At 39.3% G+C, this 27,868-nt stretch overlaps 1 protein-coding gene across 7 annotated transcripts in view; it reads right to left on the bottom strand.

Annotated features, from left to right (window-relative positions):
• The window catches only part of dst (dystonin), a 113,304-nt gene that overhangs the window by 33,979 nt on the left and 51,457 nt on the right, over positions 1–27,868 (bottom strand). For 6 of the 7 annotated variants that reach the window (XM_028006944.1, XM_028006946.1, XM_028006948.1 and 3 more), the window contains 29 exons: positions 27,704–27,866; positions 27,536–27,619; positions 27,317–27,424; positions 27,117–27,215; positions 20,860–21,006; positions 19,455–19,543; positions 19,252–19,360; positions 14,632–18,489; positions 13,656–13,802; positions 13,316–13,534; positions 13,091–13,234; positions 12,763–12,999; positions 11,104–11,256; positions 10,782–11,015; positions 10,404–10,685; positions 8,806–9,354; positions 8,448–8,624; positions 7,353–7,476; positions 6,391–6,599; positions 5,983–6,300; positions 5,730–5,896; positions 5,485–5,641; positions 4,947–5,073; positions 4,727–4,777; positions 3,957–4,192; positions 3,712–3,841; positions 3,232–3,431; positions 2,637–3,135; positions 248–1,719 (listed from right to left, as the gene is read on the bottom strand). In XM_028006944.1, the coding sequence (XP_027862745.1) occupies positions 248–1,719; positions 2,637–3,135; positions 3,232–3,431; positions 3,712–3,841; positions 3,957–4,192; positions 4,727–4,777; positions 4,947–5,073; positions 5,485–5,641; positions 5,730–5,896; positions 5,983–6,300; positions 6,391–6,599; positions 7,353–7,476; positions 8,448–8,624; positions 8,806–9,354; positions 10,404–10,685; positions 10,782–11,015; positions 11,104–11,256; positions 12,763–12,999; positions 13,091–13,234; positions 13,316–13,534; positions 13,656–13,802; positions 14,632–18,489; positions 19,252–19,360; positions 19,455–19,543; positions 20,860–21,006; positions 27,117–27,215; positions 27,317–27,424; positions 27,536–27,619; positions 27,704–27,866 (10,489 nt within the window). The remainder of the gene's footprint in view (positions 1–247; positions 1,720–2,636; positions 3,136–3,231; positions 3,432–3,711; positions 3,842–3,956; positions 4,193–4,726; positions 4,778–4,946; positions 5,074–5,484; positions 5,642–5,729; positions 5,897–5,982; positions 6,301–6,390; positions 6,600–7,352; positions 7,477–8,447; positions 8,625–8,805; positions 9,355–10,403; positions 10,686–10,781; positions 11,016–11,103; positions 11,257–12,762; positions 13,000–13,090; positions 13,235–13,315; positions 13,535–13,655; positions 13,803–14,631; positions 18,490–19,251; positions 19,361–19,454; positions 19,544–20,859; positions 21,007–27,116; positions 27,216–27,316; positions 27,425–27,535; positions 27,620–27,703; positions 27,867–27,868) is intronic. The other variant, XM_028006950.1, reaches the window with a different exon arrangement.

A 27,868-nucleotide genomic window follows, 5' to 3' on the forward strand; every position in this document is an offset into this window, starting at 1 on the left:
TTAAAGCAGTTGGATTGAAATATCTATAAAAACATAACCTGTAAATATAAAAGAGTGCAACAAACATTATTGCGGTCTAGTTGAAAACAAAACAGTACACATTCACAACATACATAGATTGCACTAAAAACAGAATGAATGCACATTAAAGTAACTAATTTAACTAATTTAACATTTAACTAATGGCAACAAACTATAATAAAAATCCAAAAATGCAAAATATCTAATTTGGTTTGTAAGAACGCACCTTTACAGAATCCAGCTGTTGGTTGATCACATCTGTCTCCAAGCTGACCGCCTCCTGGGAAGCCTCCCTGGCCACAGCTCTGAGCAGTTTATCTTCCACATGATGCACTTTATCATACAGTTCCTCCAGCTTGGCAAGAGTACTTTGCACCTGGACTTCTCTCGCCTTGGATCGGTCCATGAGTTTGCTGCACTGTTTGCTCAAAGCGTCGAGATCCCGCTTCAGGCCCAACAGGTCTGACGAAGATTCAGACTCATTAAGCATTTTCTTACAACTGTCCCCTGCGTTTGATGTGTTGGCCATCAGCTCCCGCAGCTTCACTGTGAAATGTTGAATGCCCTGCTGTTGCTCTTTAAGGGTGGCCAGGTCTAAATCCACTGCAGACATGTTGTCGAGCTCATCGTCCAGTTCAGTGAAACGGGTAAACATCTCACGAATGCTGTTTTGGAACTGTCCAATACCCTGCAGTTTACGCTCTAGCTCTTGGCATGCTTCCTCCAGTTTTGTGTTAAGATTGCTATAGTCCTTTTCTACGCTATCGGTCTGGAGCAGGAGATCAGTCACTCCTTCAGCATCAGGGACATCTACTACAAGGTCCTTTGCCAAAGTCTTCATGTGCTCCACTTGGTTCTGAACTGTCTCTAAACTCTTATGTTGGGCTTTCAGGTTTGTAAGGCTTTTGTTGCTATGTGCCTGAACTCCTTTTGCTTCAAATGAATCAACCTGCTTCTTAGCTCCTTCAAGTTGACTTTGTGCCTCCTTGTAGGCATCATTGAATTCTTTAATAGTGTGTGAGATTTTCTCCAAGTGTTCCCTTTTGACCTGCAGTCCTTCCACCAGTTTGTCTAGTCTTGAACCAATACTGCCTTTCTCCTCTGTTATTGCTTCAGTGTCTGTGTTGGCAACCTCCAAAAGGCTTTCAGCACTTGTGTTGAGCTGCTCCACCAATCCTCTGTGCTTGTCAACATCCTTCTGGAGAGCTTTTACCTGAGAAATGGAGCCCTCGACGACAGCGGGGTCAACAGTGAGCGTGATACGACCCTCACTGGCTGCACAGTCCTGAATCCAGGAACTCAGCTTCTCTGCACTCTCCTGAAACTTTTGAGATCTCAGAAGGGCGGTTTTCAGTTTGTCAGCCTGCTCTGCGGAGCTCTTCTTCACTTCCTCCCAGTTGGAAGATAAAGTAGTCAGCTGTCCTTGTAGCGCCAGCTTTTCCGCCCCATCAGTACTCTGCAGCAACATCTCCCCTTTTCCTCTGATTGCATTGTATGCTTCTTCATGTTCCCTGAGAGACCTCTGGTGCTTCGTGTGCTCCTCCAAAGCTTGTTGCAGGATGTCCACTTTGGCAGAAATGGGCAGAGACTTATATTGGTCCTGGAGCTTCTCGGCCAACCAAGATTGGAAGTCTTTGGAGGTTTGATGGAACTGCTGAGAGCTTGCAAAGGTTGAGTTCAGCTGCTCAATCCGTTTAGCTACAAAACAAAAAACATCAGAATTCTAAAACACCTTTTTGATATTTTAAAGCATTTACAGTTTATGTCTGAGGAGATTTAACATTTAACACAGAGATGCACCAATCAGTGTGTGGTGGCAGATTATAGAATCTCCACTTTTAAAAAAAAAAAAGCTCTGACTGCTTGATATCAATTTTAGCCAATTGCAACATCTCTAGATCTACAAGTAACGGGTTTCATAAAAAAAAATACTTCTACCAATCCCACCATGAGCAGGGATCCATAATATGTTTGTGTTAGACACAAGTGTCCCGAGTGTGAGAGAGTAGTTGCTGCATAAACAAACTTTGTACTAACATTTTAAAACAAAGATAAATTTACTTAATTTCCATTTGAGCAACTTGGAACACACTATATGGTTAGCTGCTTGTTCCTAGGCAAAAAGAAGTACAAGTTGGAAAAGATAAAACTGTTTTCTGCTAAATACTCACTTTCTCTCTAGCAGTATGAATGAACTTTCTCTGTAAAAGATATAGCTCTCTTAAATATTTTGTATTTAATCTGGCCAGAAAAACTCACTGAATAGGAAAATAGCTTACATTGATTTCTTTCCACTCAGTTACAACTTACACATGAATGGATTTTGTTAGGGCTTTGATGTGGTGTGTTTACTGAAATGAGGCTGCTTTGAGTTTTCTCCCTCACTAACACCTTCAATACGGAGTGTTGATGTGGTTAGTGTTGTATTTTCACTTTGGTATGATGCATTCTTTAGATAGAAAAAGATTGTTTTTGAGATTTAAGTTAGCCTCTTAACGGTAAGAGCCAGTTTATATAAAAATTGTCAATTCGAGTCATTAGACAATTTTTTTGGTGCGTCTCTACAAAAAAAAAAAAAGAAAAAAAGCATTCTGCAATAAAGTTGAAACACCAACCTGCTTTGTCCTCCAGCTGTTTAAATGGCTTGTTAACACTCTCCAGTTGCCTAACCAGGTCAGCTTTAAGATAGTCTTCAGTCACCAATGCTGAGAGCTCCACATTAATGGCCTCGGCTTGTTTCAGCTTCTTCCTCTCCTCCCTCAGCTGAGCCGAGATGTTATGGACGTCTTCCAGCTGCTTCTTCACGGCATCTGGCTGGGTGCTGCTGCTGTGATGATTGGTTAGCTGATTCTCCAGCTGAGTGGTCATGTTGCTGAGGCTCCTCAGCAGCTCCTGAAACTGTCCTGTCTTCACCACCGCTTGGTCGATGAGGCTGTCTCGCTGGTCCAGCTGTCCAGTGAGGCCCTGCCATTTTTGGGAGATGGAGGCAAGCTTTTCCCTCACCAGTTTCCCACTTGAGGGCTCTTGGTTGCCTGCTGAGCTGAGGATGGCAGAGGCTGCTTCTTCAAGTCGGTCATGTTGAGCTTTACGGCTCTTGAACTCATTCTGCAGAATCTGGAGAACACAGATTTTTTTTTTTAAATTGTTGAGATGCTCTTTCCTACTACAGTCAATTTTTCTATTTTATTTTATTTTTTTGCTTTTGCAAACCTGCACTTGTTGCTTCTGCATTTTAAGCATGTTGGGGTCAATAGAGAGAGGTCCAAGAACACCCATCATCAGCTCCTTCTCTGAGAGCCACTGGCTGAGCTGCAGCTCTGTGGTCTGGAAGATTTCTAGATTCTTGTTGGACTCTTCCAGGTTCTGCTTCCTCTCTTCCACCGAGCCACTGATTTCCGTCCATGCAGCATCTACGAAAGAAGCCAAGAAAAACAATGGCACTCTATATTAGTTAGCACAAACACATCTTTCTGACCTCTACCACTTTGTTGAACTCCTATTTTGCACATCTTGGCACCAGAAATGTGTTACTTTTATTTATTTAGAGTAGCATAGAGCACAAACTGAGTTCCTATCCCATTCTGTTAACACACTCTGCAGTTTTTAGACAACAAGTTGACAGTGTAACATAAGGTCTAACATATCTGTGAGAGTGTCAGTGACATAAATAAATACTATTTAAGCACATACCTATTTCTGCTAGCATCTTCTTCCATTTTTCTGCTTCAGGAGAGCTTGGATTATCTGAGATCAGACCCTGAAGCCTCTCTCTTAGTTTCTGGAGCTGCTCTTGCTTCTGCTTCATGGCATCTTCAAATTTCTGTGAGAGTTAAGTAATTTACATATGTTTCCACGAACACCACTTCTTTTCAAAGGAAAAAAAAAGGCAAAGACTACATGAATGCTTTGTTTGGTGAACTGAAAAACATCTTTACCTTCTGTTGTTCAAGCTGTGTTTCCACAGAATCCTTCTCAGATGCTGCAGTGTTCCAGGATGATGTCGTCTTTTTCATGTCCTTCAGCCATGTCATCATCTCCTCTGTTCCCTTCTGGGCCTCTTTCACCTCCTGTAGTGCACTACTTAGCTGCTCCACACGGTTTTTCAGTGTTTCTCCAAGGTTTGTGTAACCCTCACTGACGAACGAAATGTTCTGCTGGATTCCCATCAGTTCTGAAGATATCACAAATAAACATTTTAGTCTCCCCTCTTTCTATGACAGTCTATATGCAACTATATTCCTTATTGCCTAGCAAGACTAATACAGATGAGTGGAACTGTTTCCAGTCTTCCAGACTAATAAACGAGCTAAGATGAGTTTATTATGTTTGTGTTGCAATTTTGAAAAGCAGAACAGCAAAAGATTTGGAAAAATTTGGAATTGTAAGCACTAAAAACCTCTATTCAGCAGGTTTCTGTTTAAATCTATTGACTGAAATGCAAATAACCTTGAATAAATGTAAGGACAGCATTATAATAGCATTAAGAAGTAGGGGAAAACAATGTTTTCAGTAAAACAGAAGAGTAACTATTCCTTATTAGAATGTTCAACTTCAATGAAACAGACACATTTTTATTCAAAGTTAGCATATGGTGAGAATCCTGTAACAGTCCATGTTTACACCGAAGCCACAGCACTTCAACACAGAAATATCACAGTTCACCACAAACAGTGTTTTCTCCACATTAGCGTCCGCTCTTGGTTACCTTTATGGGTTAGGTAGGTATGGCCTGCTGGACCACCACCATTAGTTAGAGCTGATGCAAAGACAAATGACAAGAGATGAAAAGCAGAACACTGACTGCCAGGTTTGTTGATAAAAGTTCTTCCACAGTTAGTCTTACAAAACAACACAAGTCATCCCAAACACCATGCCTCCTCGTCTTCTAAATAATTCAGATATATGAGATGGATGGAGATGTTTACCGGACTTGTTGGGGGTCTTTGTCTTGGCAGGGGATGTGAGCGAAGTGATCAGGCTGCACAGCGCCGACCCTTTACTATTCAGGTCTTTGACTGCAGAGTCTTTGGTTTTCCATTCGTCAAGCAGCTCCTAATAAAAACAATTTATAATTCAAAACATTTAAAAATCAAACGATGATAACTTAAGGTATACTAAATGTATATGCTGGAACTCTCCTAGCATTGTTTTATATAATGCATTTTGTGATGAAGTGTGCTGAAAACAGCCTCTTAGCTAGATAACAACGTTTTACTCCTTGGTCTACTCTGTGTAAACACTCACAGTTCATCTGTCATTAACTGGCAGAGAAAGTAAGCTGGGGCTGAAGGGAGGTTAGGGAGGACAAGGCTAATATCTGTTAAAAAAAAATTGTGTAACAGATGTGATGTACCTTGTAATCTGTGACTTGTGTGCCTATATTTTAGGTGAACTCAGATAAATGCAAGTTCTGAAGGAATAAAATAGTTTCTACTATGTGATATTAATTTATATCAGACTTACAGTGACTATCTGCAGGTCTTTCCCCAGTTTTTTCTCACTGCTACTTGGCTGAGTGGCAGGTACTTTGTCATTGGTTTCTTCCAGCCATTTGGTGAGCATGCAGACCGCAGACCTGAACTCTCCCAGCTGGTCCTGACAGGATGATAGCTCTTCTTCCCTGCAATAGTCAAGGAAAGTCAGTCAGAGCATAGAGTAACATGATCTGAGCACTGATGAGCTGCAAAATGTTCTTTTATTGCACTTACTTTTCATTCACTGTGTTCTTGAAGGTGCTAAAAATATTTGAGACATTTTCAATCTTGCTCTGAAGTTGAGCTTTGCTTCCATCTGGGCTTATTTCACACAACTGTCTGCACAGAGTCTGCAGCTTATCCATATCACTAACATATTCAGCCATCTCCGCCTTAGTGTTCTACAGATAAATACAAACATAAAGTTTAAGTTTTTCAGTGTTAAAAAAACACTGAAAATATTACATTAAATAAACATTATGCACACCTGCATTTGCTGAGACAGTTCACTAAAGGTTTTTCCAGGTCCATCTGTTTCATGCAGTTCTTGTGACCGCTTCATGACAAACTGCTGGACCTTATCGGTGACTCTTTCAAACTCTTCCACCTTTTCTTTCAGCTGCTCCAGTTGGGAAACCTTGTGCTTGTGCCTGTCACACGCATCAGAGAAGCGCTGGGAGAGAGCATCCATCTTTGACTGCAGAAGCTCAGCAGTGGAAGGATCGGCCGTCTCCGCAAACTTCTTGACTTTGGCTTTCATGGCTGAGATGCTGCTCTGGCGGCTCGCTATGTCCTGCTGTAATGCCTAATACAAGTTTATTTCATAGTTAAAGGGACTGCAGACAGCTATGATGTGAAAGAAAAGTTATCAATGAGTAGGTGGTAAAAAACTTACTGCTTCTCTACTGAGCATGTCCCCGAGAGATGAAGAATCCAAAGGTATTTTGTCTTCCTCCTTCACACTTGCCTCCACTCCCTCCATCCACCCAATCATCTCATCCAAGCCATCCTGAACACTCATAGATCGGGTCAGGGTGATTTGAAGTTTCTCGTTTCGGTCACTCACAGACTTGGAAAGGTTGTCATAGCGCTCCACAATGTCTTCTGCAAGATGGAGACAAAGCAGCTTGTTTGTTGTGCGGCAACAGAGCCTTAAACTGACCTCATAAATTCCTCTCTTTCTCGGCTTTAGCCCTCAGTTACTAATCTTGCTGATGTAAAATGCTATTGTCACCAATTTGTTGGTGATTTGCTTGTACTGCATCATTTGTTGTTGTAGCTGTGCTAGTGTAATGTTTTTTTGTTGTAATATATGCAGCCTGAAACATGAAAATTAAACTGCTCCCTCTTGGCTTCAACAGACAAAAGAACGAGATAAATAATATGCACAGCATTATGCTGCCACCACCATATTCCAAAGTGAGGAAGGTGTATTCTGGGCAATGTGCTTTGTTGAATTTTTCAAAGTAACATTCAGTAGGTTTAATCAATTTAAGTTTTTATTTATCAGGAACTGACTAGAGATCCATGAGATTATTAAGTTAATGATGTTGGTAAAAGTGTTACCCAGAAAAACATTGTATAAAAAAAACACAAGTGAGATTAAACAAAGATAACTAAATTAAAAATAATAACTGTCAGACTTTTTAGATTAGCTGATAATCTTATGTGTGATGTACTTGCCAAATAATAAATGTTGTCAGTACTAAGCAACACATGAAATATGAGAATCTTTAAATTTTATAAATGGTTTCCGATGTATTCGAACACATGCCAAAATTTCACCATCTAGTTTAAAAGGCTGGCATTTTAAAACCAGTATTGGGTTTTCATGCATACAAATCTGGCTTTGTTTACCAACTGTCTCCTGTATCTCATCCGGGTTGCTCAGGAGGTTTCCTTCTGATGTCACTAATGACTCGGCTGTTTTACGTAACATGTCGACAGCCGTCTGGTGCCCCATCATCTGACCCTGTAAAGCCTGGGGATTAGTAGAGGACAAATCAGAAAAAACTAATTTCTCAACCTCACTTGTGGTACATTTATATTTTTACTTGTGCAATGGGAAAAGAAAACAACTGATTGAAAATATTTAATCCTTTAAAGCCTTATAGAACAAATAATAGCCATAAAAATGGTTTTTCTCAATCTTACCCATCATATAGATTTAGAAAAACATTGTCATAATTGATCCCATAGATTAAGATCTATTTTATGTTAATGTATTAATTTATCAAAATAAAAGATGTTTTCTGTAAACATATCTGCAACTCTGATAGATACTGTATGTTTCAATAAGGATACACTTGGCATTAAAAAAATAACAGCTCAATCTAGGCATAAAAATTAAATAACCTTTCTGCTTTGACAGGAAGACTTTAAGGCTTCCAGTATTTTTGAGATGACTAATATTTCAATCTCCATGTCCTAAACTCATTCCTTGGCTTACAGCAGCCTATTATCACAGCATATCTATGCAATAATTCACCATCTCCCTGTAGAGAAAGTCAACTGCAGTGAAAAGCTTTCACACACATAGTTTTGTCAGTCTGTTCTTGTTTCCTTTTTGTAGGAGTATCCAAGCTACAAGTGAAAACTATTTACGTGTGTGAACACACGCAGCCAGAAATAGCTTTGTTGTATTTTAGACGGTGGAAACACTGTATAAGGTAAGACAGAGCTGTTCTGCAGAGACTTTAAAACCCAGTTAAGGCTTTTAGATGCACATTATTACTAAATAAAAGTCTACTCAGAACTGGATTTATATTACAAATGCATTTTGTTTTGATGAAAATTATTTAGGCAACTTGATGCTGTGGATAAAGTAAACTTAGGCTAAACTTAAAGAAAACACATAAATTAAGAGTGTAACATTCTAACGAATGAAAAGGCTAAAACTCTTTCAGAAAAAAAAACTTTAATTTGAAGAGACTTAAATCGTTAAATCCTTGCCTTGGTCTCCTCCAGCTGTTTCTGCAGTATTTGTGGGTCAGCTGCAATGGCTTCTGACTGCTGCTTTCTCGCCTCTTCTTCTGAGTCGTTGAGCCACTTTAGAAGACCCGCACTTGAGTCATCGTACTTTTTGTGCTTGTCAACCACTTCCCTGAGGTTGTTGCCAAGCAGGTTGCACTAAAATAAGGTGAATACATCCAAAATTTGACTACAAAAGGTCACATGAAACTAGATCATATAATCAAATGAGAAATCGTCATTGACCATTATAAAGTATTAAAGAGAACTGCTCCCACCCAGGGGCAGTTTTATGCAACTGCAACCAGCAGATCTGTGATCAACCATGAAAATGAAATACCTGTGAATGCAGCGTTTTGTACCGACTGGCTGATGAATCCAGTTTATCCTTGACAGCAGTGCAGGTCCCTGAAGTGTCCACGTGTAGCAAAGCGTTCTTAGATGTAACATCAGCCAATCCGCAGGTTTTAGCCACATCCAACACCTTCTGTCCTGACATTGTGATGAAGCGAAGGTCTCCCTTGTGCGAAATGACATCCTCTGAGAACATTTTCTGTTTCTGAAATTTATCACTCAGGATATTAAGGGAGCCTGCAGGAGCACCCAGCGATTCAATCTCTCCTTCTGCCTGCTTCAACCAGTCTTCAAACTCTTCACAGTCATCCTCGAACTTCTTCACCTCCTCCTGGACTGATTGCACCTGCTTCATCTGCTGTTCAGCCTGAGTCAGTGAGGCCTCATAGCGCTCCTTCAGGTCTTGGATGTTTCTCTGCAGTCTTTCCTTCTCCTCAGGAGACAACATATTGGCTTGTTTGTCAAGCAAGGCCTGAGCGGACCGTGTGGCCATGATCAGATCCTGTTGCTGGGACAGAATTTCCTGATGGTGAGCCTGTGGAAAGCAGAAGTAGTCTCTTTTATCACAGTGATAATTCATGCATTCATATTCATTCATGCCTAAAAGGCAGGGAGTACCTTCAAATCAACAATTTGTAGATTTTTCTTTTGCTACAATTACAGCTGCAAGTCTCTTGTACTGTACAATTACAGTACACAATCAGTTTTCCAGATCTAAAGACTTTAATTTCTATCCATATTCACAAAATATCTCAAGCTTAACCAGATTGAATGGAAAGCATCAGTGAGCAGCAATTTTAAAGTCTTGTCATAAATTCTCAATCATATCTGTGTTGACTTTGACTGAGCCACTTTAAGACAAGAATATTATTTGTCCTAATCTATATGACTGTAGCTCTGGCTGTATGTTTAGCATAGCTGTGTTGCTGGAAGTCGAGCATTTGTTCCAGTCTCAAATATCTTGAAGCCTTTAGGTCTAGCGCTCATTTCATTGACTTTGGCCAACTCTCCTGTCCCTATTAAAGAAAACCATTTTCATAGCATAATGTTACCTCCACCATCTCTCTCTGAATGTTAGTCTCAATTAATAAAAAAATCTAACTCCATGTTACAAACTTTAAGCATCACTTCTTATACATTTTGCCATCTTAACATTTTCCCCATTCCACCAAGTTGGTAACTTCCGAGGGCAACTGGTTGCACTGGATTTTATTTTGGGGTATTCAAATAAACAGGGCTGAATATTAATGCCGTCACAATTTTTATATTTATCAGTAAAACATTATGTACAATCCCAATAAAATTTGCAAAACACTGCAAGTCTTTTCTAGTTTTTATCTAAGCTTTGTCCTTTTATGTGACACTTTGTACGAACAGTTTGTAATAAAACCATTTTAGGACTCACTGTGATTTCATTTATGACTGCATTTCATTACTTCTTGAAAGTTCTCCATTTTATAAAAGTGAGGTAAATGCCTGGCTATATGCTTAATATTCAATCTAAAAAGTCTAAAGTGTGTATACAACATGAAGTAGACTGGGAAGTATTACAAAAGTAACATTTTTAGAATAAACAAGCTGTACCTTGACCCGGTCATACTGTTTATCAAGGTCCAGGGATGTAGCGTTCTCCTCTTTGGAGTCACTGCCAAAATTCTTTTCAGAAGTCTGCAAAGCATTTCCATTGGCATCATCATTTTCTATCAGTCCTTTGGCCGAGGTATCCTCTGGCAAGTTTCCGTTTGCTTTACTTATATGGTCCATCTGATCCAGACTCCTCATGTGTTCATTCCCGATGTTGGATATCCAGTCCAGAAGACCTTCAATTTTGCTTTTACTCTCTTCAAGCCGTTCAACAGCTGCTGCCTGCTTAAACAGACCACACATTAGCAATGTTGATTTCCTGTGCTATAAATTGAGATTTTTTTTTATTTCAACAGCAGACGTGGTAGGAACCTGAACCTTTTCGCTTTCCTGTTTTATGGCTGTTGTTACAACTTTTTCCAAATCCTTCCGGGACTCCTCCGCTCGCTCGTTCATAAGCTCAGCTTTGCTTTTGGCCTCCTCCAACTTTTTCTCGATTTTCACAATCTCATCAGGTGTCAGTTTGCTACGGTTTTCCTCCAGAAACTTCTTAGTGCTGATGATCACTTCATTTAAAGTGCTGGCGTTCGTCAACACATCTTTCTGCATGGCCTTGATCATAACAATAACTTTCTTTCAGACTGATCTGTGATTTTAGTTATTTCATTGTTGATGTGAAGCAAATGAAATAACATCAAACCTGATGCTCATGTTGGTACTGTTGAAGATCAGTGACGCTCTCTGCATTATCAGCCTGCTGCTGATGACCGATCAGTCGGTTTTCAGTCAGAGTGAGATTATCACACACTTCCTCTAGCTTTTCAGTAAACTCCTTGTGCTTCTCCAGTAAAGTCTAACAAAATAGAAAAAGGAAAACATGAAAGGTGATATTATCACTTAAAACCTTCAGAGGTAAATTTTATATAAAACATTATCTTCAAACAAACTTGAACAAGAAGAAGAAACCTTTTGAAACACTCAGGCTTAACATGCAACGAGTAACCTAAATCCAGTATGCTGTAAACATGCTGTTTCAGATTTTCCATTTGGTCTTTTGTGATGCCACTAAGGTCAAGAAGACATTTTTTATGTGTGTGTGTGCATGTGTGTGGGTGTCAAAGGTTTGGTGTGTGTAAAAAAATTTCCAATGATGCATTTAGTCCACTGGGGTCTTGAGACCTGTGGAATATAAGCAGCACAGATGTTAGTCAGAGGCAGTGGTGAACACCAATGCATGCAATCATTATCAAAATATACAGGCTTTTATAGAAAAATCAATCAGCTCCAAATTCAGAAATAAACACTGTTAAAGGTAAGAGCAATACAAAAATGAAAATCAACAAACAAAAGCAAATTAATGGAAAAGAACAAATTGTAATTTAAACTAAAGTTTACATTGAGTACCAAAAAATGTCAATGTACGAAACAACTAGAGTAGGGTTGAGGTATGTTTTCATTTTTTTTGAAGGGGCAACGGCTCATTTTATCATTCATTAAATAAGTCTGAGACTGACAATAAAGACAATTTTATATGATACTCGGCTTTAGCTTAAATTTTGTATTTGGTTTTCAAAAGCCCAATAAAAGTAAACTGGACTGTGAAACTGTAGTGAGGGTGACGGCAACTTTTAGCAAGTTGTATATGTTTGACATACAGCATTTGTTATTAGCCAGTTCAAATGACTATTTTTTGCTTGTAGCTTGTGTCTTAGGTCAAAGTTGTGTTTTGCTGATGTTTTTACAAGGGCACTCAGCTTTTATGCATCTCTTTGTCTCTGCTCTTAAGTGTTTTTGATTATTTTTTTCAACGGTGATGCCGTCTGGATTTTTTCTGAAGTAATCATATCCTTGGTGTAAAAATAAAACAACAAAAAGTTTTTACAAGCAATTAGGGGCAATAAATACACAGATGCATGCACATATTAAAAACCAGAAGAACAAAAAAAGCCAGAATGTAGTGACTTGCCTTAATAGTTTTACAGAACTGTACTGTAAGATTTTCCTGAGATTTTTCTTGAGGCATAAAAGTTGACATACGGACTTTTATATGCACATTGCAAATGACAACTATACAAATAATAACAACAGAAAATTATCATTTGTATTCTTTATTTTATTACTTTCTCACTCAGATTTTCACTCTGTTTTTACTACTGAAAAAAATTATACCTATCTTTTGCCATAATTGATGAAAGATGTTTAACAAGTACTTATTCTGTAAATCAAAATTTGTCATTTATTTGCTTAAAGATATTTCTCTATATATTCCATATATTGTTTTAACTTTGATACAAATCACTACATTCTGTGTCTATTAAATGATGTACTCTTTTTCTAATTGCTCTTTCCTAAGGCAGACCTCTTCCTGCTTTTCTTTCTCTTTAGCATCCAGCAGGGTATTTAAGGCACTCCTCTGTGTAGCAAGCTTGTCTGTCTGCTCCCTGAACACTCGCTGTGTGCCGGTGAGGAACTTAAGGAGGTAACTGCTCTGAGCTGGGCTAAGAAACTGAGCATTCTCAGAAATGAAGCATTGGATATCAAATGTAACATCTTCCATTTTGAGTCTGGTTTCTTTTGAAAGAAGACTCTTTGTGTCCTGGAAGTGGAAAAAAAATAACAGATTAGGTTGTTTTTTCCAGTTTTGGCTAATGTATTGATGCATCTTTTTTACTAGATTACAAAGATACCATGTTTAGCTGACTTATATGCTTCAGGGTGGCTACATCACATGCAGTAAAGTCCACATCCCACATCTCAGAGTTATTTTGAAGCATGTCTGTTATGTTAAGAAGATCGCCAAGATGTTTCTGGTATGTTGACTCCAACTGTAACTGAAATATAGAGTTAAAATAGTTATATGCTTGTTTAGCTGTTGCCTAATTTTATTTATCGTTTCCTTTCTTAACACATACCTTCTCTGCTTCCATGACTTGAAACAAAGAACTTTGCCTTTCTGCAGACATTTGGGAGACAGCAGCAAAATCTGACTCTAACTGCACATATGTGGAGGCCAAATCTTGGTGAATCTGTTTGGGAATTTGGTCGTCGTCAGCAGAGTTTAGGAGATGTTTAGCTTTCTCCAAATCCATTCTTAGGACACTGCCCAGTCTAGAAACCTCAGCTTCTAAAGACTAGAAAAAATACAGTTTATGTCAACAAACCTATAAACAACATTAGATTGCTAAATAAAAAAATCTATGAAAATTGATAACATCAATGTTGGATCAAAAGTTGGTACTTTCAGTGCCTGACCTGACATTCCTCTAGCTGGATCTGCAGTCCTTCCATGTTGTGAACTGGGGGCGCCTGCATCAAAAGGTCTTTCTTTACATCTTCTACAACATCAGCATGATCTTGCAGTCTGCCAACACATTCCAGGTAATCATGAACGGAGAATAACTGTGGAAAATAAGAAATATATAAGTGGAAGAGCAACTTCACTCCATATTCTTTGAACTTAATTTTCTCACATTACAAAATTAAAAGTAAATGTATTCCACAAGGGCCCTGCGACAGACTGGCGACCTGTCCAGGGTGTACCCCGCCTCTCGCCCGGAACGTAGCTGGAGATGGGCACCAGCAACCCTCCCGACCCCATTAGGGACAAGGGTGAACAGAAAATGGATGGATGGATGGGTATTCCACAAGGATTTTATGTGATGTAATTTTATGTGTGGCAAAAACAAAGCAGGGCTTAGTTCTCTATATAATGAGTACACATCTTTTCAATGGTTTTGTGCAAATCAGACTCTAAAAGTGAGGGATATTTGTAATCAATCTACAGATACACATCTGTAGAATGTTGTAGAGGTGGTTTTCTTCAGCAGCTACAGCAAAGCTGGTCAGTTTTAATAAGAAGGTATCAAAGATATAAATGCAGTCCTGGAACATACACTTCTTAAAAGCTGTTAATATTTTGAAAGTGGGGCAGAGATCCATTTTCAAAATGATCAAAGCAACTCTTACTTAGATTAAAGCAAAGTAGCTCAATTAAAGTCCAGACCATAATCCAAATGATAATATTCTGACAGATCTAAAAACTGCTGTTCATAAACATGAATCCAGTTTGACTAAGATTGAGTTATGTGAGAACATTCTGTCTCCGGATGAAGAGTGAGTTGCAACTGTAACTGCAGCTTTAACAAAACATGTATAATTTCCTTCAAGTTGGCTTAAAATCTCAAAACAATCCGTGAAAGATTGTTGGTGAACAAAAAACAAACTCTACCTCAGTTTTGACCTCTTCAGCTTTGTAGACGTCCGAGCTGTCTGACTCCCAAGCGGATGGTTCGTGAGCACCTTCAGCTGGATCCCAGATGCCTGGATCTTTTGTAGACTCTTCGTCCTCTCCCTCAGAGCTCTCCTCCTTGATGCTTTCCAACGTGCGCAGCCATTCCTCCTGAGTGTCACCCCCCAGAGCGCTGCTCAGGTTTTCCATCATTTCTTGAAGCACTGAAAAGTCTTGGCTCAAAGAGACCGTCTTAAAAAGCTGCAGCTGAATATTTGAAGGATTGTCCTGTTCTTTGATTGCACAGGTCTCATCTTCCTCACATGTCAGTTCTGAGCTTCTGGTGTCACTGCTGTTTTGATTCAGCATATCCATGAGACGATCTGAGGTACTGTTCTTATTTATTCCCTGAAAACTGTCTTTTTCTCTAGGTTGTGGATTGTCTTCAGTTTGTTGGATTTCCTCCTGCTCATCTACTAAAACCTTTGCTGCTTTATAAAATGTGGACTGACTTGAGCAGCAAACAGAGGATGTAATGCTGCCATTAGGCAGATCAGCTACGCTCTCTGATTGAGGATCAGATCCCAATCCTTCAGTTTCAGGTTGCCTCAAGTGAATGTTTGAGGTTTCACATATTTGATTCAAACAGGACACATTTACATTATTATCGACCTTTTTCTGCTTTGATACTGAAATCTCCACAGCCTCGCTGGAGATCATGGAAGTGTCATCGTGCTGCTTCTCTGGAGAAAGCCTCTTCTTGTTTGTTTTAACATTAATTTCATTTCCATAATTACTGTTTGGCTTTAATGCATGTTTGATAGTCTTTGATGGATCTTCCACATTACAGTCATGACTGGAAGGAGGGGTGTTTGATTGCTCTGCAGGTGTGTCACAAAGAAAAGCACGCTCTCTCTGAGAGATTTGACTACAAACAGGTTGAGATTCAGTCCTTAAATCTCTTGTTAAATGAAGAACATCTGGCTGAGGTGATGCACATGTGCCTGCAGCTCCTGCATGATTCATTTCACTGACACCTTCATCTGCTGAAGCTGAAATAAATGCACCTTCAACTAAATTCCAAGAGGGCAAATGATGAAGACTCTGAGCTGGCTCCCTGTTTAAATATGAGTGAGCAATGTTTGTGTCGCGTTCTGTTTCTAAACAGAAATCATTGCATAATGATGCAGTTGTCCCTAATTCACTCTCACTAACAGCATGAGATTCTTTTTGGAAGTCATTCCCTTCAATGAAAAGCTCATGAATGGGCTGGCTGTTAGATTTATGAGAGCAACATGTTACAGATGCTGCATGCTGAGGCTGGCATTGTGAGTCAGTGCTCATTCCACTTATATTCGACAAGTCTGACTCCTTCATAGGAGCTGTGTACTCTTCAACAAAACTGCGGACATCAGCTCCACCTGTCAGCTGACCGTTGAGTGAAACCTGTGAGTCACAGACTGTAGCCGTCAAAGGCAGAGTGTCTGTAAGAAAAACAAAATCTCCAGAAACATGAATCAAAGATGAGGGTGAGATCTTCTTGGACTCATCACCGCAGTGTTTTTGATTACTCTTTGTTCCTGCACTTCCTTCTTTATCAGCATCCTCAGTGTCTTTATTGTCTTCCTCATTTGGTAAATCAAGCGCCATGACAGCCGCTCCCCTCGTCGTCTGCAGCTGCACGTTTTCAGCACCGTACATTTGACTCCAACTCACAGTGTGACCCTCGAAGGTGTCAGAATTGACGTTTTCTCCAGAGAAAGAGCAGGATTTTAGCTCCATGGCAACTGGCTCAGTTTCACCTAATCCAAATTTCAATGCATTGCTATAAGTAATAGTGCAATAAAATTTCAAAGAGCTCTCCTGTTTTGTCTGACAAATGTCTGTTTGTTCCAGATCTAACAACGTGTCTCTATTGAGTCCTAACACACTGATTTTTTCATCTGACTGCATGTTATTTAGCTCTGGTACAGTCTGTACAGCCATAAAATTCTTTAGAGATCCCAAAGAATCAGTAAAATTACCCTCTTCCTCCACTTGGTCTTTATGAACCCGAAGGGTACAGTTAAAGTTGTTCTCACCTTCAATCATATCAGAAGAGCATAACAAGTAAGGCTGGGTTATATCAGCATTTGCTGATTTTCTGCATAGTGACTCAGCATTGCAATTTGGCAGAGTCTCTTGATCAAATGTTATCATAGACTCATAATTAAATGTTGAATCAGCATTTTTACTCTTTGCAGAATATGAAATCAGAGGCATTGGTGTTTCCAGAGAAGCTGTGTCATCAAGGCTGTTACTGTCAGCGTTCCCGGGGCCACACTGGAAACGCTGTGTGGCCCATTTGAAATGAACAGTAGTTTCTCTGTTTACATTAGGCTCAGTGCCATTAACCTGTAAGAGTTCATACGTAAAATCTGGTTTCAGAGGTTGAACATCAGTGACAATTTTTTCTTCAGAAGTCACTGCTTTATTATCCAGACAGACTAAATTATTGAGTCCTGATTCATGTTGAGAGTTTTCATCAGGGGTACTTGGGCAATTTATATTATCGATAAAATCAAAATGATTCTGTGGATTTTCCATTACTTGCTCCGTTTCCTCATTTATGAGCAACATTTGTACATCTGCCTGTTCTGAATCATAACTGGAGTTAGAAGTAAAGTGAGTAAAATCTTGAAGAAAAGTTTGACACTGACTGTCAAGAATCAAAATCCTCTGAGCTGATCTGAGATCGATGTAGCTGTTCATCATCAAGTAAGAGATGAATAGCTGCTCTGCCTCTGATGGAGAGAGAGAGGTCAGATCTGAAACAGCTGCAGAATGATGCCATCCATCCACTGACAGCATTTTATACATGAGCCACGATGAATAAGTCTCATGAAGGTGCTCAAAGTCAGGCAGTGAGTCAGGAATTTCAACAGACCTCACTATGTCTGCTGTGCAGCTGTCAATCAGACCCTTTTTAGCAGCAGAGTTGATTTCTAATATCTCTGAGCTCCCTGGAATGTAAATGGCAGCTATTTTTCCTCGACCACTGAGCAGTGTGCTGGTGAACTCACTGGTGGTGATTTGATGGTCACGCAGCAATGAGTTGTACATGATTTCCCCAGTAGGGGGCAGCACAAGTCCCATAAACTGCTGCTGATGTCCCAACACTACTAAGGTGCTGCTGGAGCTCATCAAATCACACTGAACTGCTACATCCACCCTCACATCGTCATTGTTGTGGAGATCCCCAGAACAATCATCGCACCTTAATGTGGTCACCTGATCACTTGAATCTGATTCACCCTCAGACCTCAGTGGGTTAATTTTCCTCCCTGAGGGAGGTGATTCATTTTTACCGAGGCACCTAAGAATGAGGCCATGAACTTCGTTAAGCTTAAGCTCCTCTTCAGGCTCACAGAAAGACAAACCATCAGAAATTCTCATAACTTTCTGCCTTTCCAGAATTTTTAAATAAGTACAGGCAGGAATCAACCCACACTGAAACGCCCTCTCTACCATCAGCCTGTCTCCTGTGTAGGACACATTCAATCCATCACCGATCTGGTTTATCTTTATTATCCTCATGTACAGATCCTGACTGGTAGAAGCCTCCCTAGCTGCTGCTATATCACTCAGAGACACAGAGGAAATGTGTGAACTTTGTATGCACTTGCTTGCTTCATATTGGGGGGAATTTTGCAGTGCTGATGTGTAGATGTGATTTTTTTGGACACTATCATCCCAGTCCAGTTGGACAGAAGGCTCAGAGGAACAGGGGCTGCAGTCTGTGAGCGTGTCTGGGAGAGCGGCAGAAGCAAAGTGATCAAAAACTTCTCCTGTGGTTCCAGCCCTGGATGTCTTTAAATCCTGTAGAAAAACAGAAACACAGCCAGTAACTTTACTAGCCTTGACCACATACAATGCCTTGGAAAAGTATTAATACTCCTTTGAGTTGTTCACATTTTCTCTCACTACAACCACAAAAATCATTGTATTTTGGGGGGGTTATGTGATAAATCAACATAGCTATGAAGAGGAAGTAAAGGTTGCATTGTTGCATTGAAGATTGTGGTTATATCACAAGATGTGACAAACTTCAAGGGGTAAGAATATTTTTTAAGGAACTGTATGTGTTCTTTGTAAATATGGATTAAAATATTTGCCAGAAAGACAAAATCTATACTCACCATCACACAAACATGGTTAAAATATTGTGTGCAGAAGAGCAAGACCGCAACAGGGTTACAACTGGAGAGTGACACACAACACACTGAAAGCTAACATGCGTTTGCGGTGTCCGACATCTTGCAAAAAGGATTGTAGTTAGTTAGTTTACACACTGTAAGTTTAAAAGTCAAGTCTGTTTTGACACTGAACCCTACGAGAGCTGAAATACACGAATGATGGAGAATTTTTCAGACCAAAGCTGGCACAGTGAAGCATGTTTACAGCATACTCAGATACTTTGGACTCCAGCTAAACACATATCATACCAGAAGTGCAAGAGAAAACTGCTCCAACTATAATAAGGAAAAGCAGATCATGTTCATTCATGCATCTAAACATCAGGAGGGCAAAGTAGCACATATTTGCAACAGATGCAGTCAAACATAATGGCTAGAACCCAACCTCATCTGTAGAGGTTGTTTGATCCGAACACTGCTGAGACATTTCACTGTAGGCCTGAGTGAGAGCATTCAGCTGCTCCTGGGTCTTCATCCTGTCCTCCTCTGTCATCCTGTGAAAAGCAAAACATAAGAGTGAAAGTGAAGAGCTGAGTTTCCACAGTGGATAAAGTATTATAGATGCAATATCAGAGTATTAACACTTACTTGTCACCATGTTTGTTAAGCATTGTTTGTGTGGCCCTCAGTGCTTCAGCAATTTGCTCCTTTTTGGAAGCCATTTCTTCAACTGAAACCTAAAACATCAAATAGCAAATGTTTACGTGTCATATAAAGCAGTCTGCATTTGTGTAATTAGCCAGAGAATATGATAAACTGCAATACGACAATTATATTTCAAATTTGGGGTTTAAACTGTTCAAATATTACTGTGTAAGTTTTATTAAGATGCAGCAATCAAACACAGACATTTTTATTTGATAAATACTGGTTGCTAATCAGTAGGTCAATAATTTAAATGTGATTTGAATGAAAGAAAGAACCTATAAATGTAATAATCAGCATGTGCCTGGTGTTTAAATCCAATAAAAATCATCTAAAGATAAGTGACATTTTATTGTAACAATGGTGAAAACTATGTACTTTTTTCATTTTTCTTTGGATTCAAAACAAACATTTCTATCAGAAACTTTAGCACTTTATTCTATGCGTTATAGTGATTGCTCCAGTACTGAATATCGGTATTCCCAATTTAAAAAGAAAAAATGTGTAATATCTGAATTGGCAGGCAAGGCCTCAAAGAAAATTGGAAATCATTGGAAACTAATCATTGTTAGGTTCCTTTTGAGTTGTAATCTATGATATGTCTCAAAGCAATGTACAAACATATGTTAAATCGCTGTCACCGACATAAAAAGACATAAACATTGATTAAAAGCAGAATCAAAAGTAAGCTCATAATTTAGCTAATAATCTTGTATTGCACAGTAATTACAAAGGACCAACCACGATGTTTGTATCCTCGCAAGAAATAGGTCAGTCATCCAATGCATTATGTTGGTAAATTAAAATAACGGCTGCTATGAATTAATGGTGCACATAGATTTTCCTAATTTTATTCATTAGAACAGGTCCAGGAAGTTTTCAAAGCATTGTCATTATTTTTCTTTACTTTTATTTTTTTTTATAACTCAACATTATTAACAAATACTTGCTTTTAGGTAAATCACCATTGCCTCCACTATTAACATGCCCTCACAATTATTATGAAATAAATAAAATGTAAAAACATAATTTGTACTATTCACTCTTTAAAGTTTCCATTCCTTCATTACACGGAGCTATTTTTATTTGAAATGTGTTTATAAGACTGTAATAATAATTGGGAGTGAAAACATTCTCATATACAGTATATGAGTGCTTGTGCAACTTCTGGAACTGTTTTTATTGTGTGGAAGTTGATTGGATTAATCCAGCATATAATCAAATGAATATTATTAAACAAGTGTTAACCCAAAAGAGGTTACTGCAACCACTAATAACTTGTCTGTGGTTTTTTATTGTAAATCACACAGTGACAACAAGGATACACCTTAACATATACACGAGTTACCTGGTGTTTATTTGAGGCATCTGTGTTGGCATTACTATCTTTCAGACCACTCCCGTCATTTTTCATGGTCCGCTTCACATCGGACATCCAGTGCAACAGTTTGCTAACTTTATCACCGTGCTCTCGCTTCTCCTCATCAACAGACCTCTACAATTAAAACAGGCAGGCGTTCAGCAGGACTCTTAATTTTTCAAATAATCAAATGTTGTTAATAAGAAAAGTGAGTTATGTACAACTTGGCCACAAGGCAGAAGAATTGCCTACATCAAACATAGCAGTAAAATATGGGCGTAAAAAAACAACAAAAGGAAAAAATATTAAAGTCACATTTTCATATATCCTTTACAGATGTTTACTTAAACGCACAAAGATAATGAAATGCTGTTTTGGCTCCAAATGCATGAACTTTTGTAGCCTCCAATAACCTCAAACCAGTGTGGCAGTCAAACACACTTCTTTCCAGCGCCTCTTTGAATGTGATTCGTCTCTTTGTCTTGGGACAGGTGAGGCTTTGAGTTTGGAACTTCTCATCTTTGAGCAGAATGGCTGTAGTCTTGTCGACAAAGTTGCTTTGAATCACTTCTTCAAGACAGACTCTGTCCTTTGTGTCAGGATTTATCAGTCCACCGGTCAACAGCTGAAATTCAGCGCAGCGGAAACCCACATCCTTTGGGAGGAGGTTTTCTTGAACAGACTGGAAAACAGACAAAACCTTCCCAGTCTGAGGGTGGGTAATACCATTGAATGCCTCTTCGAACTGTTGGAGCTGCTGTTTTAGAGCCTCGTCTAAAAGACCTCTTTTGAGAGCATCGGAGAGTGTATGTTTCTCCCCAGTTGAAGGGTCACAAATTCCCCCCGTGCAGGCCTGGGACTCTAACAGTCGTAATGCCGTCACTCTATCAGTAACGCCCTGCTGAAGACCCTCAAGCACTGAGAGCCTCTTTTTCCTAGTGATGTCCCAGAGACCGGCAATGGGGCTATTGACATCTTCCACAACAACCCTTCTTGAAAATATGATGTCTGCAATCTCATAGATGCTTAAAAGACCACTGCGATAGTTTTCAAACTCAGACATTTCAAGAAATCTTTGACTTAAAGCAGATTCTAGACAAAGCTGTCGCCCACTTCTGGCATCTGTGATGAAGTGACGTGAGTTTCCACTTGGGTCAACCAGAGAGTTTTCCTGCCAGTTGCTTTCCTGCTGAGACAGGAACAGATAGGTCTTCTTGTTGATGTGTTTCCCCTTGAAGGCTTCGTACACTGACATTTCCGATCCACAGCTGCTGTTGACGACTGACATTCTATGAGGACTCATGGGAGATGTGTTTGTCAAGTGTCTCTCCCCAAACGGGACAAGAAACACACTGCCGTTGATGTCATATAAGCAGGTCTTGAGTATTTCATCATAATATGCTCTCTGTCCGGTATCAGGGCTGTGGAAACCTTTTGGGTTGCTCACTGGATCATGCAGACTCTGCAGAGTCTCTTTGTTTAAGAGACCGTCATTCAATGCAATAAAAGCTGGGACTCTCATTTCTGTTTCTGGGTTAAATAACCCTCCTGAAGAAACCTGGACCTCAAGTATCTTCTTGCCTTTAAATCTATCTATAATTCTCTCCTCCATTGCCTGAAAGACAGAAAGTTTTCTGCCCTTACAGCTGTAGCCACTAACTGCTTTCTCTGCTTCCTTCAGTTTCTCTTTCATACTTAGATCTACGATGCCTTTCTCTAGCGCCTCTGCAACAGACACTGTTTCTCCTGTAGCTAGATCCACGAGACTGCCCGTTGCAGCCTGAGCCTCGAGGAACTCGAGAGCGTATGTCTTTGCAAGAAAGCCCTTTTCAGCTGCTTCTAGGAAGGGCATCTTTTTCTTACTTGACTCTACATAAAGTCCAGCTACCGTGGCAGGTTTATCAGTGTGATGAACAAGTGATGCTTGCACTTCTTCAACGGTGAGGAGGCCCATCTCCAACTTTCGTAAAACCCCCTCATCCAGAAGCTTATGCTTGATCCAATAATGAATGTCAGGACTCCCAATTAACTCCTGGTACTTCTGGGAAGAGGATATGCCCTGTGTTCCATAAGATTTTCCTGTACTTTTTTCAGATGTGATTATGACTTCATGAGTTTCTCTGACTTGGTAAGTCTTACTGATGTTAGTTTCATTATGCCTTGGGTCTTTAAGTCCACACAGAGCCATGTATCCCGGCACTTTGACTGAGCTGGGAAGATCAGATGAAATTTTACTTTTCTGAGCAATGTGTTGCAGATCTTTTGCTTGAATACTGGGGGTTTTGCAAAGAGAGGCAACTTCCTTGACTTGCTTAATTCCTTCGAGAACGTTTTCTCTTTCCATCGTCTCCATCTGTAGATGTGACATTAGAGGAATGCTTAAGTTATGAAAGACAAAAGTTCACTTTTAAAACTAAAATATTCACAGTATTAAATTTCATTTAAATTAGTAAAATATCTTTAAATTTCACTCAGCAGCTTTCTTCATACCTTTTTAATATTGAGAGTTTCATCCTCGATTCTGCTCTTTGCTCCTTCAATGACCGTTGTTATTTTCTTCTCCATGGGAACATTTGCCTTCAACAGATCAGCTTTGCTATTTGCCACTTTTGGATGGACGGTTTCAGTCACCGCTCCTCTCAGAGTCGACAGAGTTTTCTGCAGGTTTTTCACCTCTCTGACGTACTGCTCTATTTGTTCTCGTAGGGCTCTTGCTTCATTTTCTTTCAGTGACAGTTTGTGCTCACTATCTGACAGCTTTTGTTCAAACTTTGTTCTCTCAATTGACTGTTGATTGCAGAGGCTTTGCAGAGAACTTATTTTAGTGGCGAGTTTCAGTTTATCGTCCTCAAGTTGGGTAATCTCAGACTTTGCTTTCAACAAGTCTTGCTCAAGCTTTGTTCTTTCGCGCTCCATTTTCTCCATTTTGAACTGAAGTTCCTTGTCCATATGTTGCCTTGATTCTATTGTGGTGTGTTGCAAAGTTTTAATCAATTTTACATCTTGCTTAAAAAAATTGTTGAGTTTCTCTGCTAATTCTCCACTTTGTGACTGTTGGCCTTCCTTTGCAATCTCAGACTGCAAAAAAATTATTTTCTTCTCAATTTCTGCCTGCATAAGTGACAGCTGCCTCTCATAGCCTTCTTTCTGGAGCTCAAGTTTACCCTTTAGCTCCTCTAGCATCTTCTTACATTTCTCCAGCTGTTCCTCCATCTGCTGGGACCTTAGCTGAAGAGTAAAGTTTTCTCTTTGCTTTAGCTCTGCATCTGTTTGGGTATGTTGCAGCTTGTCTTTTAGCATTCTGAGTTCTGTTCCCAGAGAAAGGTTTTTTTCCAGCGCCTCTGATTTCTCCCTATTCAGGATTGTATTTTCATGTTGTAGATTTGAATGGGATTTGTCAGAACTGGACATGATTTCTTTGATAGTTAGATTGTGTTTCTGAATTTCAGTCTCCAGCAGAATAATTTTAGATTCTTTCGATTTTCTTTCTTTTGTCTCTTGGGCTAGTTCATCTTTTGCTCTTTGCATTGCGGCGCTAACCTCTGAAAGTTTAACATTCAGACTCTCTACCTTCCTTTCCACTGCTGCCTTGTCATTCTGAAGTGTATAAATTTCCTGCTTCAGGTTTTCTATGACCTTTTCAGAGTTGTTAGTTATTCCTTTAAAGCTGTGCTTGTGTTGTAAAAGTTCTTCTTCTAGAGCTTTAAGTTTATGCAGATGTTTCTGACTCTCATCAGATTCTTTTTGCAGCTCCACATGTTTTTTCTTCAGCATCTCGTTCAAATCATTTATTTCAGCTTTCTGCATGTGAACTTTCTGATTTACTACGTTTTTCTCAGCAAATACAGATTGTAGTTCTAATTTCAGATTTGCTATTTCTTTCTCATAATTTATGATTTTTTCATTTTGGGACTTTAAGTTCTGCTGCAGATCAGCGATGGTCTTTGTCTCCTCACTATGTTCTTTCAATTTAATTTGAAGCTCATGAATGGTCTGCGTTTTCTTACTTAGCTCCTCGTCAATAATTCTAACCTGAGATTTAGCACCCTCTATCTGTGACTTGAAGATTTTAATTTGCTGGTCCTTGCTCTCAATCTCCATCATCACTTGATTGAGTTTGGCTTTCACATTCTTGGCATTCTGCTCCACTTCTAAATTCATCTGCTTGAGCTGATCAATCTTCCTCTGCAGCTGAGACGTCAGGTTTTCACTCCTCTGAAGTTCTGCCTCGAGGTTCTTGTATTTGATCTGCAGGGCATGTTCACATCTCTTCACCGTGTTGCTCTCGTCCTTTGAGATTTGAAGCTGTTGTTTCCAGCTCTCCACCTCATTCTTTAAAGATTTTATCTTTTGTTCAGAGAATGATCTTTCTTTTTCCAGTGACTCTATTTGGATCTGAAGATTTCGAATGTCACTATCTGACGAGACGTTCATCCTCATCAACTCATTGCATTTTGTTTTCAGCTGATCTATGGCTGACTGTTTGGAAGCTACCTCTTCCTCTAGGTTGTTTATCTTATACGAGTTCTCCTGCTCTACAGAGCTTCTCTTCTGCAGCTCCGATTGGGTAATTTTCAGCTGCTCTTTAAGGCCTTCTACTTCAGTGGTTTGGAAAAAGGTGCTTTGCTCCAATGAGGACTTTGCTCTCTGGAGAGATCTGATTTCTTCCTGAAATTCAGAGATGGATTTTTTCATGTTCAGCATTTCCTGATGGAAATCATCTGACTTTTGTCTAGCCTGGGCCCGTTCACCTTCCATCTCCATCTGCAGTTTTTTCAGTCTGTTGTTGCTGTCATCCAGAAGCTTTTTATAGTTCTGTGCTTTCTCCTCAGCCATCTCTGCTTTTTTCTGGACCTGAGATAGTTCATCCAGTCTCTGCTGCAAGACATCATGCATTCTGTCTTCAGATCCCTCGAGTTGGGTGCCCAGTTCTGATTGGCTCTCAAGTCCCAAAGACTCTGCAGTCTGATCATTGTTTTTAGCTGGAACTTCACTCTGCAACTCCCCTGCTGCTAAATCTACTTCCTGTGCATTTGTTCTTCTTTGTAGGCTGGAAATCTGTGCATCATTTTCTTTCTTTAAGACTTCCTTGAGTTTCTTCTGAGTCAGACAAGAGGTGGCCTCCGACTGTTCCATTAAAGTTTTGGTGTGCTTTAATTCCTGCTCAAGTGCAGCTTTGTCTTTAATCACTATGTCTAACTTAGTGTGATACTGACTGACATCATGCTCAAGCTTTGCTTTCTGAAAGTTTAAATCCTCAACGATCTTCTTTTGTGTTTCTAGTTCTGCTTCCAGCTTCTCCACCTGTGCTTCCCTTTCCGTAAGCAAAACTTCCTGTTCTTGGATCCGTTCCTTAAGTTGTCTAATCTCTACTTCCCCTCTGGCTTTTTGGACCTCCATGCTCTCTGTCCTTTTAGCATCCTCTGCTCTTTCGAAAGCCCTCCTGTTCTACAATGCAAAAAAATCCACAGATTCACATTTAAATAAACATGGTTACCTCAAATATGCAACTATACTCCTAAAGAATCTCTCCAAGAGTTTGAGATTTTAAAAATATATATATTTATGAGAGAATGCTAATTTAGTTCATATTGCTAACAGTATCTAAAAATTATTTAATAGATTACTAATTATTTTTGTTAAACTAATAAATACATCATCATGCACATGTTTCGCCACCCATATTTATTGGAGCAGCAGAATCTTACACTGGACAATTTAGAAAAGTAGTAGCCTTTAACTTGAATATTTCAGTCAATGGAATAGAATGTCACGTTAATAAAAAAGGAACAGTGTAGATAAAATGATAAATATGAGTCTTTCATCTAAAATCTCTAAAATGCAAATTCTATTAAAACCACTTTACAAACTCCTAGAGAGATTTTTTTTATTTGTTTCTGTCCAAGAATGCTTGAGATGTTTCTACCCACTTCACCATCACCAGCAGACATGCAGCTATTTTACACACTTATGCACTTTCTTTGCTTCTTTTGCTCAATGAAGCAAATTCTCTTTGTCAGCATGATGAGCCTGTGAGTCAAGAAGTCAAGTTGGATGAGAAGTGAAGCATATAGATTTGTGAACCTAAATATCATGCATCTCATTTCAGAAGAAAAGACAAAGATGGCGTCATCAGGAAAACAAAAGAGGCCCCAGAAGCTGCAAGAACCAGAGCAAATACAGTACAGGATGCATTTTTTTGAGCATTATAAATAAATGTTATTCTTAAATTGAAACCAGCTCACCTCCTCGTCTTCGGCTCTTTTCAGCGTTTCACTGGCAAACTTCACATACTGGGTCATAAGAGTCACAAGAGCAGTGTAGCGGGTTCGGAGGTCCATGAACTGCATGAAATTAATCCAACAAAGATAAACGTGTGAATGTGCAGAAAATACAAAAGCAAAAAATATTTTGCACTGTAAATAAAATCCATATCTAGTCTTACCTCCTGCTGAATGGCATCAGAGGAGCTCTGTATCTTCCGCTTTTTAAGGGGGGACTTGTGCTGGGAGTCAACCGTCGCTCTGAATGTCATTAACTGCAGCTCATAATCCTGGAATTTTAAGCGAAATTTTAAAAATTTGTTGAAATATTTCTAGTAAATGTCAAGAAGATATTTTTTTTAAGTGTTGCCTTAGCAAAATCAAATAAAGTCTCAAATTACCTTAACAGCAGATGAGTACTGCTCCGAATACTTCTGACACTCATCGATTCTGTTTTGCTTTTGTTCCATTTCAGCAACAAGAACCTAAAAATAACATATATTTTAGAACCAAACACTATAAAAATAGATAGGTCTTATTATGAAAAGGGGACTTTAGTTCTCTCTTACTTTCTGTTTGTTTAATATTTCAGCAAGAGCCTTGCTATCATCAGGTTTGTTTTCTTGGGCTTTCAGCTGTGCCGTTTCCAATTCTGAGATCCATTGATCCACACTGCTGTAGGAGTCTCTGTAGTGTTTCAGAGACTTGCTGATACCATCAAGGTCTCGCAGTCT

Source organism: Xiphophorus couchianus, chromosome 22, assembly GCF_001444195.1.
Source record: "Xiphophorus couchianus chromosome 22, X_couchianus-1.0, whole genome shotgun sequence".
NCBI classification, from domain to species: domain Eukaryota; kingdom Metazoa; phylum Chordata; class Actinopteri; order Cyprinodontiformes; family Poeciliidae; genus Xiphophorus; species Xiphophorus couchianus.